The sequence below is a fragment of the Lepidochelys kempii genome, chromosome 5 (assembly GCF_965140285.1).
Source record: "Lepidochelys kempii isolate rLepKem1 chromosome 5, rLepKem1.hap1, whole genome shotgun sequence".
Classification (NCBI taxonomy): Eukaryota; Metazoa; Chordata; order Testudines; family Cheloniidae; genus Lepidochelys; species Lepidochelys kempii.
Genome location: NC_136384.1, coordinates 42,267,681 through 42,284,473, shown reverse-complemented (window position 1 = coordinate 42,284,473; position 16,793 = coordinate 42,267,681). Strand labels below are relative to the sequence as shown.

General features: G+C 42.8%; 1 protein-coding gene across 3 annotated transcripts in view; it reads left to right on the top strand.

Moving 5' to 3' along the window:
• TRIM23 (tripartite motif containing 23) overlaps window positions 1–16,793 on the top strand; it is a 48,772-nt gene that overhangs the window by 3,154 nt on the left and 28,825 nt on the right. For all 3 annotated transcript variants that reach the window (XM_073344073.1, XM_073344074.2, XM_073344072.2), the window contains exons 3-6: window positions 12,335–12,456; window positions 13,450–13,728; window positions 14,380–14,562; window positions 16,054–16,269. In XM_073344073.1, the coding sequence (XP_073200174.1) occupies window positions 12,335–12,456; window positions 13,450–13,728; window positions 14,380–14,562; window positions 16,054–16,269 (800 nt within the window). The remainder of the gene's footprint in view (window positions 1–12,334; window positions 12,457–13,449; window positions 13,729–14,379; window positions 14,563–16,053; window positions 16,270–16,793) is intronic.

Sequence of the window (16,793 nt, the reverse complement as noted above, 5' to 3'; positions counted from 1 at the left end):
GGGAATGATGGGCAAACCAGCTTGTCATCTCGTTATTTTGTCCAACAGTTAGTTAGGCCTAGTTTTCGACATGCCAATTGTGGTTCATTAATTCCCAGTCTTGTGCTTCTCTTGTTTAGCAGGTGTGATCTTAGTACAGTGCTGGTTTTATATTAATAAGCCTTTTTGTTTGGACTAATTCAGTCTTAGTGTTTCCTTTTGCACCTTTTCCCACCAACATTTGTTACAGATTTTTGGAATATTTTGTAAAATTTTATCTGCTTTTCCACAGTTGAGCTCACAGTTAGGGTAAATTTGTAGGCTCCGTTATTACAACAGTTGAGAGGGAGACATCACATGAAATACAACAGGTCTGAATGAGAGATAGGAGATAAGATGAGAGAATAATCATAAAAGCCAATGTATGACATTTTTAAGAAATAGGGAGGGTTAATGTCAAAAGGCACTGATGTCAAGAGAGAGAGGGTGGAGCAAAGGTCCTGGGATTTAACCATGGGATCAGCAGTGGGCCTGTCTTATGCCTATAACTTAGATTGACCTACCTCTGTAGCTCAGGGCTGCGAAGAATGCACCCTGTGTAATATATTCTGGTCGATGTAACCCTCTAGGTGGATGGAAGAATTCTTCTGTTGACCTAGCTACTGCCTCTCAGAGAGGTGGACTACCTATGATGACTGAAAACCCCCTACCACCAATGTAGGAAGTGTCTGCGCTATAGTAGTGCAGCTGTAGCACTGTAGCTATGCCTGTGTAGCGTAGCCCTATCCTAAGTCAGTAGTTTCAGTGGAGTGGTGAGGGGTGGAGCTGGAGTCAAAGGGGTCAATGATGGGGTTGGAGGAGCAGGAACTCAATGTGGAAGTTGTAAATGGCACACTCAGTCTGGAAGTGAAGTGAAAATGGATGTTAGTGGAAGAGGCAGGTCACAGTGAAGTCAGTGTTTAAGATGGGAAAATGAGAGCATGTTTATGGGGAAACAAATCTCTGGAGAAAGTAGCAGGAGACAATGAACATGGTGGCAAGGAAGATTAGGAGGCAAGCTGGCATGGAGCATGTGGAGGAATTGGAGGAGGAGAGCAGATGAAAAGTCTCAGTATTGATGATGGGAGGAGAGAGGTCTTACAGATCTTGCCGATCTTTCCTTTGGGGGATGGGAAAGAAACCTTATATGGAAAGGGCGGAGATAGCAGGAGTGGGGGATGTTTAAGGAGGGAGTCAAAGGCAAAAAATAGGTGGCTGAGGTTGTGAATATGGGATTCAGTGAAGCTGAATATATAGAACTGCCTGGCTAGGAGGATAGCAGAACTGAAGGAGAAAGTGAATTTATAATAGATAGGACTGTGACAGATATTGCAGCCACATGCACTATCTCTAGGGGAATGTATTGTATTAAATTTATGTATCACTGTGGGCCAGGTATTGTATGTATGATTGTGCTCTACTATGTGAGGGTGTTTACCACAACACCTTTAGGAACAAAAACAGTGGGGGCTATTAAGGTGAATCGTGTAAATATCTCTAGAGAGAGACCACTTCTTGGGGAGATTTGCATACACTGGTTCATACTGGGTTTTCAGAGACTGGAAAGATAAAGGGATTTTGGTTTAAGAAGGCTGCCCTTGTACTGACTCAGGGCCTACTTTCTGACTCAGCAAACAGACAAGAAATTCTGTCCAAAGGCTCCAACCTTTGCCAAAGGGTGGGAAAAACTTTTGTCTACCAGGGCCCCATAAGACTGATGGGTGATCTCTAGTAAGGTTTGAACGTGCCCATAGTAGCGTCTGTTGGTTTTTATGTCTTTTCTGTGACGCTTTTGCCTTAAGAATAAAGGTACTCGCTTAGCAAGAGTTCTGTGGTAACTTGTTACTGCTGGCAATACACTGTTTGTAGCTCTCGAAGAGACAGAAGACTGGCTTGCTGTAGAAATCACACTGTAAGGCCTGTGCAGTTTTCACCCAACAGAGGTGATGACTGGGCCCCAGAAACCTTAAATGAGTGCCCTCAAGGGACCAGGCAGGGGGAAATACAGGTGCAGTTACCTTGTAACCCTGTGACAGGGATTTCTGCTGTAAGTGTTAAGCTGTGCAAGAGCAAAAGTGGAGGAAGCATATTTTGGGATTGAGGAGGTGAGTGAGGACAGGAGGTTGCTAGGGTAAACCTTGTGAAGGCAGAGAGGGGCAAATGAACCAAGAGTGGTGAAGAGAGCCAAGGAATGATTCAGTAGAGGAAAGGGGAGCGGGGGGCTAAGAGGAAGAGTGGAGGAGAACTGGTGGATGTTGTTGGGCTGGAAGTTGCAGGAGGATTGGGTAGCGGGGGGGGGGCAGTTTGAAAGCACTGAAGGAGACAAGATATTTGTCAGAGTGGGAATCCAGCTACAGAGAGATAGGAGGGAAGTGTTTTCAGATCAGATGAAATGAGTGACTACTTCACTGAGTGGGAGCATTGATATGGGTTGCAGGTGAAATGAGACTGACTGTGAGGAAACCTGCAGCTAGTGTCCCCTGAGGCACCAACATGGAAATTGCAGTTACTGAGTTGTAAGGAAAGGAGGAGGGAGAGCAAGAAATCTAACTCACTGAAAAAAGTAGATTATTGAAGGTGAGGATTGTAGATCACTGCTCAAAGTAGGCCTGAATGACATAGTGGCTAAAACATCCATGGCTGGCCTACACTGCATAAGTAGTATTGTGGCCTTAGGGTATTCTTGGAAATTTGCTAGTATTGGATGAGAGCTAGATTCCATAAAAGACAGGATTGACCCCCAGCTATATCTGGACACTACTTCTCACATTTTGTGCTCACTGTTGAAAGCTGAACATAAGAATGGCCATAGTGGGTCAGACCAGTGGTCCCCCTAGCTCTGTATCCTGTCTTTTGAGAGTGGCCAGTGCAAGATTCTTCAGAGGGAATGAACAAAACAGGATAATTTATCAACTGATCCATTCCCTGTTACCAGTCCCAGCTTCTGTCAGTCAGAGGTTTAGGAACACCCAGAGCATGGGGTTGTGTCCCTCACCATCTTGGCTAATAGCCATTGATGGACCTATCCTCCCTGAACTTGTATAACTGGGTTCAAAAAAGAATTATATTTTTGGCCTTCACCGTGTGTCCTGGCAACAAGTTCCACAAGTTGACGGTGTACTGTATGAAGAAGTATGTATGTTTTAAATTTGCTGCCTATTAATTTCATTGGGTGACCTTTGGTTCCTGTGTTATGTGAAGAGGTAAATAACTCTTCCTTATTCACTTTCTCCACATCATTCATGATTTTATAGACCTCTATCATATCCCTTCTGAGTCATCTCTTTTCTAAGATGAATAGTTCCAGTCTTTTTAATCTCTCCTTGTATAAAAGCTTTCCATACCCATTATCTTTTTTTGTTGTTGTTGTTGCCTTTCGCTTTACTTTTTCCAATTCTAATATATCTTTTTTGAGATGGGGCAACCAGAACTGAATGCAGTATTCAAGGTGTGGACATACCATGGATTTATATAGTGGCATGATTTTTCTGTCTTATCTATCCATCCCTTCCCTAATGATTCCTAACATCGTTAGGTTATTTTCATTGCTGCTTGCACACTGATCTGATGTTTTCTGAGAACTACCCATGATCTCATTCCTGAGTGTTAACAGCTAATTTAGACTCCATCATTTTGTATGTATAGTTGGGATTATATTTTCCAAAGTGCACTTTGCACTTATTAACATTGAATTTCACCTGTCATTTTGTTGCCCAATCACCCAGTTTTGGGAGATCCCTTTGTAACTCTTTACTGTCTGCTTTGAACTTATCTAGAATAATTTTGTATTGTCTACAAACTTTGCCACCTCAGTGTTTGCCTCTTTTTGCAGATCATTATGAATATGCTGAACAGCACTAGTCCCAATATATATTCTTGGTGGACCCTGTTATTTACCTCTTGCCATTGTGAAAACTGACCATTTATTCCTACCCTTTGTTTATGTCTTTTAATTTGTTACTGATCTATGACAGGACCTTACTTCTTATCCCATGTCTGCCTACTTTACTTAAGAGCCTTTGGTGAGGGAGCTTATGAAAGGCTTTCTGAAAGTCCAAGTACACTATGTCCACTGGGTCACCCTTGTCCACATGTTTGTTAACCCCCTCAAAGAATTCTATTAGATGATTGAGTCATGATTTTTCTTTACAAAAGCCACGTTGACTTTTCCCCAACACATCATGTTTGTCTGATAATTCTGTTCTTTACTATAGTTTCAACCAGTTTGCCTGGTACTGAAATGGGGCTTCCCAACCTGTAACTGCCAGGATCATGTCTGTTTTAAAAACCGGCATTACATTAGCTATCTGCCAGTCATCTGCTACAGCAGCTGATTTAGAGCCTCATTAGGAAGAGCTTTCAACCTTGCCTAAGAGGGAGCTAGGCTCAGCATACAAGCCCCCAAACTCTATGAACTTCAATCAAGCAGTCACAGGACAACAAACAAATTTATCCCAAGGATCATGTAGTCACTCCTCCTTTACCTAGAAAACTCCCTGGCAAAACTCCCATTTACTGCCCGTGTTCACTGAAACTCAGAATTCTTCTAAAATGTGGAAGAACTTTTTTAATAGTTTTAAAATATTCTTGCAATGTTAAAATCATATAGGTTAAATTTAGCCTCTTAATACAACTAACCCCCCATTTTTTCTACAATAGTCTATATGTTTAGTGAAGTTTCTCTTTTGTACTTTCAAATGGTTGCTATGAATAAATATTTCATTATCTTGTTTCTGAGATCCATGTTGTCCTATTGAGCATAAGACTGTGCTAGTGACCTCTTAACTACACATACAATTGAACACTCACAGAAAAACCTAGGACATGATCCAGAAAGAGGAGAAAACAAAGCTCTCTGTGTTCTTCTTCACCTTGTATGTCCCAGATGCTGGCTGCACAGAAGTCTGGCTCAGTTTAGAGAGAGGGTGTTTTGTTGGTGTGGGTTCCTCACAGGCATGCCAATCAGCAGCAAGAGACTTTTGTGTAGCAAAGGAACTCAGAGGTAAGGAAGCTTATGCAAAGGAAAATCCCATGCTTAGCAACTTGCTATTTTGGAACAGAAGGAGGGCCAGGTCCATTATAAAGCCTAGAGTTTCTGTGGTCAGAGGAAGAAGCTTGTCTGTTGCCCTAGTGTGAGAGTTAGCCAGCCTATGGGCCAGGTAAAACTGGAGTTGTGTGGGGTACTTCTCTTACTGTTTCCCCTCCTTGATTACTAGAAATGACAAGGTCCACCACTTCTATTACCTTTCCTCTGTCTACCTCATTTTTGCTGCTTTTGGAGGGGGCTTGCCTACTGAGTTGCTTAGGATTTCCTCTCCCATTTCCTTGACTGAACTTAAGAGTAGAACTTGTCAGCCAGTGAGATTTCTCTGGGATCTGTGGCCCATTCTAAAGTTTTGTTCTATCTGAATGTCAATCAGTCAGTGAGGAACCCAACTCAGTGAGTCCCCCCTCCATTTACAGGACCGTGATTGCTATATATGGTAACTGGGCTTTCTGCCGTTATAATGAGGTAGTTTGAGGCAGCTGCTTAATGACTCAATGTACATCACAGGTTCACTATTAGGGAGAAGTATTTTCATAAATGAAGTTTTGTAGCCAGTGAGGCTGTGTGGAGCTGCTTTCTACTGCATGAAGGCCCTTAATTAGTAACAGTGAGTTTTATGCAGATTTTCTTTTCAGTTGGTTGTTGAAACAATGTGGTGCCTTGGTGTATAAAAGAACCAAAGAAGAGAAGCTAAGCTACTACACGATACCGCAAATATTTGTCCAGTTTCTATGGAGAGGTCTAAGGTAGATTCACAAAGTATACATCCATAGATCTGCATGCAAGTTAGACTTCCTTTTTTTAAAAGAATCAGGTGTTTATTTTCTTGTATTGTACTCCTGCTAAAGTTAGCAACAATGGAGCCTGTGCATTTACTGTTCCTGCTAAAAGAAAGCAAATTGGGAACGCATGTTTAGCAATTCCTGACTACTGCTGAAGTAGCAGATGAAATAATGTGGGATTTGAAAGTATTTATTGATAATGCTATGCGAAAAGTATTTTACTAAATGTATAAGTTATCTGTTTACAGAATCTCATTACTACTCCTGGGGAGAGTCCATGTCAAAAAATTCAAAATTCTGCACCAAAAAATTCACATTTTTGCAAAATTCTGCATATTTTATTTGTGAAAATAATGTAATATAATCACACTAGTTTCAATTGTTTTGGCAATTAATTTAATCTACAATACAGAAAAAAGTCACAATAACTATTCAACATTTGCTAAATACACATGGAAGTGAAGTTACAAACACTTGGTAATTAATACCCTGCATTCCAGTTATAATCCTGGATTTTCATTTAAATTACTTTACAGAATACCAAACCGCGCGCGTGCAAAAAAAAAAGTAGAATGTCATTTTAAATTGCTCAGAGTTTCACACATGAAAGTCATACAATTTTGCTAATCATTGTCCTGGTCCTGGCTGGGTACTTCGGAAAGTGCATTGTTCTGATTGTCCTGACATTTTGACTGCTTGGTAAATCTTTTGTTTGCCCTCAGTCTTTATATATGGGTAAGTAAAATAAATCCCGAGCTGTAATTTAACCCCATTGTGTCACTTTGGCACAAGAAAAAAGTGAGAAATGCACATAGATCTTTCTAGCTGAGGATTACCTTGCTGTCATTTATAAGGCTCCTTTACATCACTCTAGCACTGCATGCATCTGATGAAGTGAGCTGTAGCTCACGAAAGCTTATGCTCAAATAAATTTGTTAGTCTGTAAGGTGCCACAAGTACTCCTTTTCTTTTTACTGTAAAGCTTGTTACATTTGGAAGTTCCTGATTAAATATTGGTGCAGGTGATTTCACCCTCATCGCCTACCATTGGAAAAAATCTTCAAAATGGCTCCTTGGAAGGAAAACTCTTAGAGTTCCACAACAGAATTCTTACCCTCCAAAATGTTGTGGGTAAAGGACGGTTATTTTCTCCCCCTCATGTAATTAACGTGAGTTCCACCTCTCAGAACCTGTATCTCCGAAGGGATTTGTTGGAAGTCTTTGTACCAGTTCTGGAGTCCCTGTCTTTTCACCTGCCCTCACCAGCTCCCATAAAGTAGTGCTTCAGCTGAGCCTTGCTACTAAGGCAGCTTCTGCCAGTGGCTACCCCTGGGTGTGCCCTCACCACCAAAAGTAGTGATGTTCCAGATCATGGAGGTGGTAACAGGCAAAAATCTAGCTACCATTGCCAGGATTTGACCCATCTCCACAGACAGATCCCTGGACCTTGCAGAAGGCTTTCCATGGACTGTATTTCCTTCCCAAAGTTTCCACTTCATCTCAGATACTATTTGAGAACTCAGGTAGAGTTTTAGAATTTTATGTGTAAGAGAAGTATTGATTTATATCTTAAGTACTCTGTACCATATTGTCAGTTGTCTTTAAGGCAATTTGCGTCTAAAGATATGTAAGCTTTGGAATTTTTAAAATGTTTATGCTCTTGAAAGTGACAGATTGATGTCACTGGATTAGAATCAGTCCAGATTTCCTTACATTGCTCTGTTACTGTGTCTGATCTGCATACTCTCTGGTATTTATGTCTTATGCCTCCTCTGAGGGGAGACTGCCAGATTGTGTAGTGGTTTTGTAATGTACAAACATCCTCACTAGGCACAAGGATGAGATTTTAAACTTTTACCCTTGTGCTCCAAGGAGGATTTGAACTGAGGTGTTGCAGAGATTAAAGTAGAATCTAGTTATACACCACATGACTTAATCCCTGCAACATTTTTTTTTATTTATAAAATAAACACTTGATCGAGTGTTCTTGAAAGTCTATATTTTAATACAGAATAATTTTGTAATTAAGTTACAGTGTGAAAGTAATGCTGTCTGACTTCAAACATCTTGATTACTTGGCAAATTACACTGAAATCACGTAACTGACTTCTTGTCTGAAGACATTCTTCTTTAACCGCCTACTTAAACTTTAGCAGATTAAAAATTAAATGAAATCTTTATTTCCTGTCCATTCTGCTTTGTGTTTTAGATGTATGGCACAAGATATTTGGGGGATTGTGTGCTGAGCCTAGTGACCTGCTAGGCAAGGCTGAGAGCTTCTTAATGAGACTTTGATCCCTAAATCATGATGCACTTTGCATAATCTCTGTGAATCTAAGGGTGAAATGTTTGCTCAGGGGTGGAACGCTGAGGAAGAGTGCTTGGCTGCTGAGTTTGAGCAGCCAGATACTAGGGCTGTCAGAGGAGCCCAGAGGGCAGCAATTGAAATCAAGGAGGCTTTGGGGGAGCACTTTGACAATGAACAGCAGCAACATACATCTTTAGAGTAGCTTCCATGATGCATTCCATGTTTTTTTCCTAGGAGGCTATGTTGACATCTGGGGCCACATATCCCAGTAAGAAAATGATTAAAATGCCTGTTCATGTACTTGTGATTACAATGTGAATTTGTAGAAAACAAAATAAAGATCATTTATCATTATAAAACTTTGCCTTTATTGACCAAGAAATGGCACATTGACACTTACCAAAACACAGATGCTTGCCAGGAAAAGAGGGACTGGGAAAGGGCAGACCCTCACAACTGTGTGTAGATCTAGCTATCATTGTGAAAGTTGTGCGAAGGGGTGGAGTGTTGGGGAAACTGAGGAGTCCCAGACAGTGGAAAAGAATGTGCGGGCGGAATGTGGGCGGGGGGGCTTGTAAAGAACTGTGCATGTGTTGCAGTGGAGGTTGAACCCGGACCTGCTCACTCTGCAACATTATTAAAGACTTGAGCATTTCTGTTTGCTCCTCCATTACTTTTATCATCCGCTCAGTTGCATCCCTAGCAAATGTTTGATTCTCTTTTCTGTCCTGCCTTTCGGCCTCCCAGCACTCCTTTCATTCCCTTTTCTCTGTACTGGAGCACTGCAGTACCTCCCAGAATGTGTTACCTTTGCTGCATCTTGGCCTCTTTCTTATCTGGTGGAGACGGTCAGCAGGGGTGTATGGGGTGTTCCTGAAGGCCACATCTGGTGAAGTACAGGACAATTCACAGAAGCGGGGTTATTAAATTCAAGCACAGTGTTGAAACATTTCACTTATATGCACCTTTTGCAACATACCAATCACTTTCTCGTGACCCTTGCCAGGCACACATCTCTTCCAGCACCCAAAACGTGGTGAGTTTTGTGGGAGGGTCGGGGAGAGTGCTGCACCTGAACAGAAGAAAATACAGTCTTTGCAGGGGTTGCGGTGCCTCTTTACAGGGAAATAACACTCAAATTATCCCACACTTTTCCACAGGCAGGGATCATTCTAGCAGACATCTCATTGCTGAGGGTAAGCAGGGAAACCAGGGTACATCTACCGCACACTTGCGGCTTCCGCCCTGTTCTTTATGCAGCTCACCTACGTGCTGCTTTGGTCCCTGCACAAGTGATTGCTGAATGGCATGGGACAGTGTCCTACAATGGGGGAAGGAACAAAGCTGCACTGCCGTGCAATCTGCGCCAGAGAAGTACCAAGTACCTCCAGGAAACTTTGCTGGAGATCTCTCTGAAGGATTCCCATCATAGCTCAGCGTGCATCAACACCTTGTTCCACAGTACTACACTGGGAAATGTCCAGCTCACAGAAACACAGCCAGCCTCCCACGTTTCTATGCCCTGAACCCACCTCCGCACTACACACGCCACAGCCACTTGCCAGGCGTCTCAACTGCTTCTTGCTTGCCAGACAGCAACTGCTGGGACTGGCTAGGCACCTCAGGAGTGGAGAAAAGTTCCTGGCTGCCTGCCCCACCGGTTGACTCCGCTGGGAGCGCCACATCCAAGTCCAGTTCCATCTCTTCATCAATAACTTCATCCTCCCGGTTAGGTACTCCTTCTGCCTCCTCCATTCTCTCCGAAGTATCCACGGGGCTCTTGGAGTTGGGATCACCATTGAGGATACCGTCCAGCTCCTTATAGAAATGGCAGGTCTTAGGTGCAGCACTGGAGTGACGGTTTGCCTCCCTTGCCTTATGGTACACCTGCCTCAGCTTCTTTATCTTCGATCTGCACTGCAACGTGCCCCAATCATAGTCCTTTTCAGACAAGTCTTAAGATATCCCAGTTCCTATGGGTCAAGTGCAGCTGGGACTGCACAGACTCCTTTCCCCATATACTGATCAGATCCAACAGCTTTGCTGTGGTCCAGGCAGGAGAGCGTTTGATGCAATAGCCCGCCACCGTCATCTGGAAAGACACGATAAGACCTCCCTGTGCCGAACCAGCAAGCAGGAAATGGAATTTAAAATTCCCAGGGCTTGCAAGGGGGAGGGGCGGATTGTTGTTTACCTGGATTCAGGGCAGCAGAGTTCAAACTGCTGACCAGAGTGGTCAGGATGGGCATTGTGGGACACTTCCTGGAGGCCAAATAAAGCAATTAAAGCATGTGTTGTGTCTACATTGGCTCTTTGTCGATAATAAAGGGAAGGGAAAAGGAAAAAGTATCTCGTAGGGGTGGAAGTATTTTGTCACCAAAACCAGGCATTTTTCCTGACAAGTCGCATCGCTGTGTGTACGCATTCACTATTTTGTCGCCAATGTGAACAGACTTGATTGGAATGAGAAATTTTGGTTTAATGTCTTCAATACATATTACACCTTTATGGAGTTTAACAGTCTAGACCAGGGGCGGGCAAACTTTTTGGCCTGAGGGCCACATCGGGTTTCCAGAATTGTATGGAGGGCTGATTAGGGCAGGCTGTGTCTCCTCAAACAGCCAGGTGTGGCCTGGCCTCTGCCTCCCATCCAACTCCCCCGCTTCTCGCCCCCTGACAGCTCCCCGGGACTCCTACCCCATCCACCACTCCCTGTCCCCTGACCACCCCTGGACCCCCCACCCCTCACTGCCCCCCGAGATCCCTGCCCCATCCAACCCTCCTGTTCTCTGCCCTCTGACTGCCGTGACCCCTATCTGCACCTTTGCCCCCTGAGCACCCCCTGCCCTCTATCCAACCCTCCTTGCCCCCAAAGGGGGGCAGCAGAGGGGGGGGCCAGGGGCTAGCCTCCCGGGCCAGGAGCTATGGGGCCGGGCAGGAGAGTCCTGCGGGCTGGATGTGGCCCGCGGGCCATAGTTTGCCCACCTCTGGTCTAGACAAACCTTGAATCAGCTCAGATATCTATTTTCCCCCCTTTGCTGATCATGTGTAACTTTTATTGTTATTCTGAGAAACAGTTTCCAGAATGTCTTTCTCCCTTCCCCAGTAATGAATACAAGTTAAATTGACAGATGATTACATTTGTTTGCCTACCTCTTTTTTCAGAAGATCAACTGGTGTAATGATATATTAGATTTTATTTAGATATGGCATACTGAGTGAAAAGTACCTGAGGATTTGATTTTTAAAAATGACTATTGATGTATCAAACATTGTAGGCCTTATTGTCTTCTATATGGGCAGAAGGGTGAAGAACCATGAAGATCTTGGCAGGGAGAGCATTGTAGGGGGCACTTCTGTGAAAGCCTTATCACATCCATGGTATTGGATGTAGAGGGAAACCACGGACAGTGGCTTCCTTCCTGGAATTTTAGAAGCAAATACTCAGTCCCTGTCCACATTTTGGATACCCCTTGATGGGTGGCCCCAGAGGAAAGGAATTGTAGGGGATTTCCTGTCTTCGCTTGGCGTCACTGTGTGCTTCCAGGTGGCCAGCCACCGGCTGATCTGTGTAAAATGGTGATGGTGTAGTAGGAGTGAATGTGGCATGCTGCTTTCCTCCAGTGTTTTTGGCCAGGTGGATCAGTGCTATATATGGTCCCTTGTTTGTGGATGACATATCTGCTTCTCTTCTGACATTTTCCCAGGTTGAGATCTGCTGCAGATTTCACATCTGTGTCACTGGTTTTCCGCTACTGGACCCGCTAGTGCAGCAGAAATATATATTTCTGCTGCCTTTGGATCTTTTGTGGTCATGCAGGGATCTTAAGGATGGGTGCAAATTGTTTTTCACTGTTAAGTGTTTGATAATAGTATATTTATAATGGGTGATCGGGGAAAAAGCTTTGTGCTGTACAGGTTTGTGGCAGTCAAACATTCGTTACTTTTTTGCTTAAAATATTGCAGATCCTTACCACTGGTTTTGTTAAAATACTGTTAATTCTTAGAGTAATCTTGCCAGCTTCCATGCTGCGGAAATTACCAAGAATTGTTTTTATAACTGACTCTGGTTCTAGCAGTTTAGTGGGAATATGTATTTCTCTTAATCTCTAACTGGCAGAAATGCAAATGCAGTTTGTGGTGGTGGTTTTTAAATCTAATTTTCTATTTCAAAAATAGGAGATTCAGGTGTCTGGGGCTTGAAAAAAAACTTTGCTTTGCTGGAGCTTTTGGAACGACTGCAGAATGGCCCTGCTGGCCAATGTGGGACAACAGAAGAAGCTATTGGCCAGTCTGGAGAGGTATTGATTCAAGAATACTTACCTTTGTTTAAAACTGTGAAGAGGAGATAGATAGTTATTTTGTTTTTAGCTTAACAAAAATTAAAACCAAACACTTACCAATTAAAAGTTCCTATGGTTGCAGAATGTATGTATTGTGTATATATACAAATCCTAGATCTCAGCCAGCTAATACACGAATTGCTGTTTAATTATTTGCATTTTTTCAGAATAAAGAAGTACTAAAAACTTGAATAATTCATTTGTGCAGTGATTATGGTCCAATACATATAGATTCAAGTAGAGGCAAAACCAAAATTACCACTTAATTTGCACACTTACGTGCATTGAAAAAAGTCATTAAACTCTTCTGGAGACTGCTCCTCTTTATAAATGTCTTTTAGCTGCAGTATTACAAAAAAAAGAAAAGCTGCAGCACTTCCTAAAAATCTGAAAATGACTTTCGTTCCCAAATTTCATCCTTTTACATTAATTTGGTAACTGCATTAATTAGCTGTTTTGAGTGTTTCCTGATGGCTGCTTATACACTGATGTTATTGCAGTGAGATCATGACTGAGCCAGTACAATATAATCCATCCTAGAAACAATGTATTGTCTTAAAGAGGTGCTCACCCATTGATATCCTGTTTTTGTTTTTTAAAAGAGACATTGGAGAAAAGTCTGGGATCTGACTTTTCATTGTTTTTGAGCATCTTCAGTACCTATTGAATTCAGTTTGAGTTGTGGATACTCAGGACCTCTGAAAATCAGTCTCCTGTGGTTCACTCAAATGGTGAATTTTTTAAATATATTTATTTATTTGTAAAGAAGGGCTTGGTGAGAGAGTGCAGAATTTTAAAATCACCCATTTGGAATAAGGTGAACGTTTCTTAGCAATTAATGATTTTAAGGGGAGTGAAATTTTTAGGCTTGGACAAGTTGAAAGTATCTAATCTAATTTATTTTCAATTATTGAAATCCAATATTAACGCATTAAGGTTTTTTTGTTAAAGAGCATCATTCGTTGTGATGAAGATGAAGCTCATGTTGCATCTGTATACTGCACTGTTTGTGCCACTCACTTGTGTGCCGAGTGTTCACAGCTTACCCATTCTACGAAGACATTAGCAAAACATAGGCGTGTACCTCTTGCTGAAAAACCTCATGAGAAGACCCTGTGTTGCCAGCACCAGGTGCATGCCATTGAATTTGTTTGTTTAGAAGAAGATTGTCAGACCAGTCCCCTAATGTGTTGTGTCTGCAAAGAATATGGAAAGCATCAAGGTCATAAGGTACTGTTGTTTTTCTATTACACTCGTGCTGTTGGATCGTTTAAGAAAATAATACTTCTTTCCATTCTTAAGCACACAAACTCCCTCCCTCTCTTTCATGCCTGATCTTTAAGCCTTTATCAAGAACGTCCCTGCCTTTTTGTTCCTTTCCTTCACTTCAGGCAACTGCTGTGGTAACAGCGCAATAACAAACAAACAAAAAATCATTGTGATCTGTAAAACCACAGTGCTGTTCTTCATCTATTTATAAGGCAGAAAGACTCATTATCTATGCAAGCCACCAGTTTTGATAGTTGTCAGCTGTTCATGATGTAGGGGTTGCAGTGTCACCCAGACAATAGATGGTGGTCCAAACAGTTTTTCCCTTTTTCTCTTTACATTTTATTAAAGATGGGGGGGAAAGACAAATGTGCACATGTAGTTATTTGTGTGATTGCTATATCCCTGTTTCAGTCGCATAACAAAATGAATAATACCTGATTTTTTTTTTTTAATTTATCAAAGATTAAGTTTAGTCCAAATTTTTCCTCTTTTTTTCCTTCCCTAATTCTTTTGCATAGTATGGGGGGGAAATCTTATTTTAGCTCGGCTGATGGTGACTGGAAGGGAAACTTAGAGCTGACATTTGGTATGTGTTGCTTTTGATCGTAGCATTCTGTTTTGGAACCAGAAGCAAACCAGATCCGTGCATCCATTTTAGACATGGCACACTGTATAAGAACCTTCACAGAAGAAATCTCAGACTATTCCAGAAAACTAGTTGGAATTGTTCAACAAATTGAAGGAGGAGAACAAATAGTGGAAGATGGAGTTGGAATGGCCCACACAGAACATGTAAGAAATTGTTTTTCTCAAACACAACATAATTTTTTCTGTAGTAACCAAAATCTTTTAAGAGTGTTGTATGAGAATTATACATAAGAGCTCACTCAGAGTCCAGTTCTGCAAGTTACTGAGTAGCCTCAGTTCTGCAAAGTCAGTAGAAATTGAATGTGCTCACACCTGGAAAGACTGAGTCCCAAGAGAGATGCCAGGAGAACTTCTATCACGTTGATTGTCTCCTTGATTTTACTGAAATTAGAGTGGCTTTGGGGAGAGCTATATACACTTCTACCCCGATATAAGCCTCAGGAGCCAAAAAATCTTACCACGTTATAGGTGAAACCGCGTTATATCAAACTTGCTTTGGCCCCCTGCTTCCTGTTCCCTGACTGCCCCCTTCAGAGACGCTACCCAAACCCCCTGCTCCCTGTCCCCTGACTGCCCCTACCCCATCCACACCCCTGACCCCTGACAGGCACTTGCTGACAGCGGCGGGAAGCAGAGCAACGTGGCCCCAGCTGCAGCGCTCCACTTCCCACTGCCGGTGAGCGTGGGGAGGTTGGGGAAAGGACTCGCCTGCGGCGGGAAGCGGAGCGACGCAGCCCCAGCCCGCTCTGCTTTCCTTGCCCCGGCCCCAGCCATGTCACTTGGGTGGGGTGGGCGGGGAGTTGGGGAAAGGTCCCGCACTCACCAGCAGCGGGAAGTGGAGCGCTGTGGCTGGGAGCTGGCGGGCTGGGGCTGGGCTGCTCTGCTTCTGCCGCTGCTGGTGAGTGTGTGTGGGGGTGGGGGATCCCTTCCCGTGAGCGACAGGGCTGGGGCCAGGGCGAGGGAAGCGGAGCAGGCTGCTTCCAGCCCCCCATTAATCATCCGGGCCACTCTGGGCCTGCGGGGCCCCCAAAAGTGTCCCCTCACAACTCCTGCCTCTCAGACCCTGGGGGGGAGAGGCCCTGCTCCTGACTGCCCCTTGACCACCCCCTGAGACCCTCTGCCCCTTATCCAACCCCTCGGCTCCGGCCCGACACCCTTAACACGCTGCTCAGAGCAGCGCATCGGAGCCAAACACGCTGACGCACTGATCCACCGCAGCGCGCAGCTCCACCCCGCCAGAGCGCTGCTTTACCACGTTCTATCTGAATTCGTGTTATATTGGGTCGTGTTATATCGGGGTAGAGGTGTACTTATACTGCATTGAGGTACTATGGAAAGTAGTTTGTCCATGTGTCCTCATATGCTGTTGTATTTTTTCAAGTTATTTCTCCCTGTTAGTATTTTTTTCATACACTGTATACATGTAATAAGTAATTGTTTATTGGAATAACCTAGGCAAAGGCCTTAGTGCTGGGAGCCCTCACCAAAACTGTGCCTGTTGAGATCTGAATCTGCTGGTCACTCATTTTGAAGTTAGGAGTTGGAATGTAACACAGCACTAAGTATTATGCTATTTGAATAAAATGATTTTGATTGTTAATTTTCTATCTTTGATTTTATGACTTTACACTGTAGGTCCCAGGTACTGCAGAAAATGCCCGTTCATGCGTCCGAGCCTATTTTTCTGATCTTCATGAAACCCTTTGTCGCCAGGAAGAAATGGCACTTAGTGTGGTTGACGCACATGTGCGGGAGAAATTGATTTGGCTTAGACAACAACAAGAAGACATGACTATCCTGTTGTCACAGGTTTCAACTGCTTGTCTTCACTGTGAAAAGACTTTGCAGCAGGTAGGTGATTAAGTGAGCTGTAACATGGAGCAAGTGCATAGTTGGATCTGTAAATGAAGCTTAGGTTATAAACTGCTAAATTGGACAATGCTGTGCTTTTAAATTTTCTTTATCATGTTAGAAACACGCTATTATAAAGTGAGATTGAAAACATTATAGTAATTATTTGTGGTGTGAATATGGAGACACAGGTGTATAGCTCAGGCTAAAAATATAGGTTTTACAGGGGAAAGGTTTTACAATTGCTGTTACTAATGAATACTTTATTGGAAATAAAGTCGGGTAGAAAAATGTTTGCTTGGAATTAAGTGGTTCTTTGGAATTTTGCAACCCAAACATTGCAGCATTGTGCTGAGTATGAGAAGTAAGTTACTATACTAAAGGTAAAACTGACCAGTCTGTTTTCATTGTCCAAGATGAGTAAAGAGCAAAAAGTAAATTAAAAAAACATATTTCGTAAAAAGTCAACTTTATTTTTAAATTTTTTTCAGTTTTATCTATTTAATAAGCTGTTATTGTAAGAC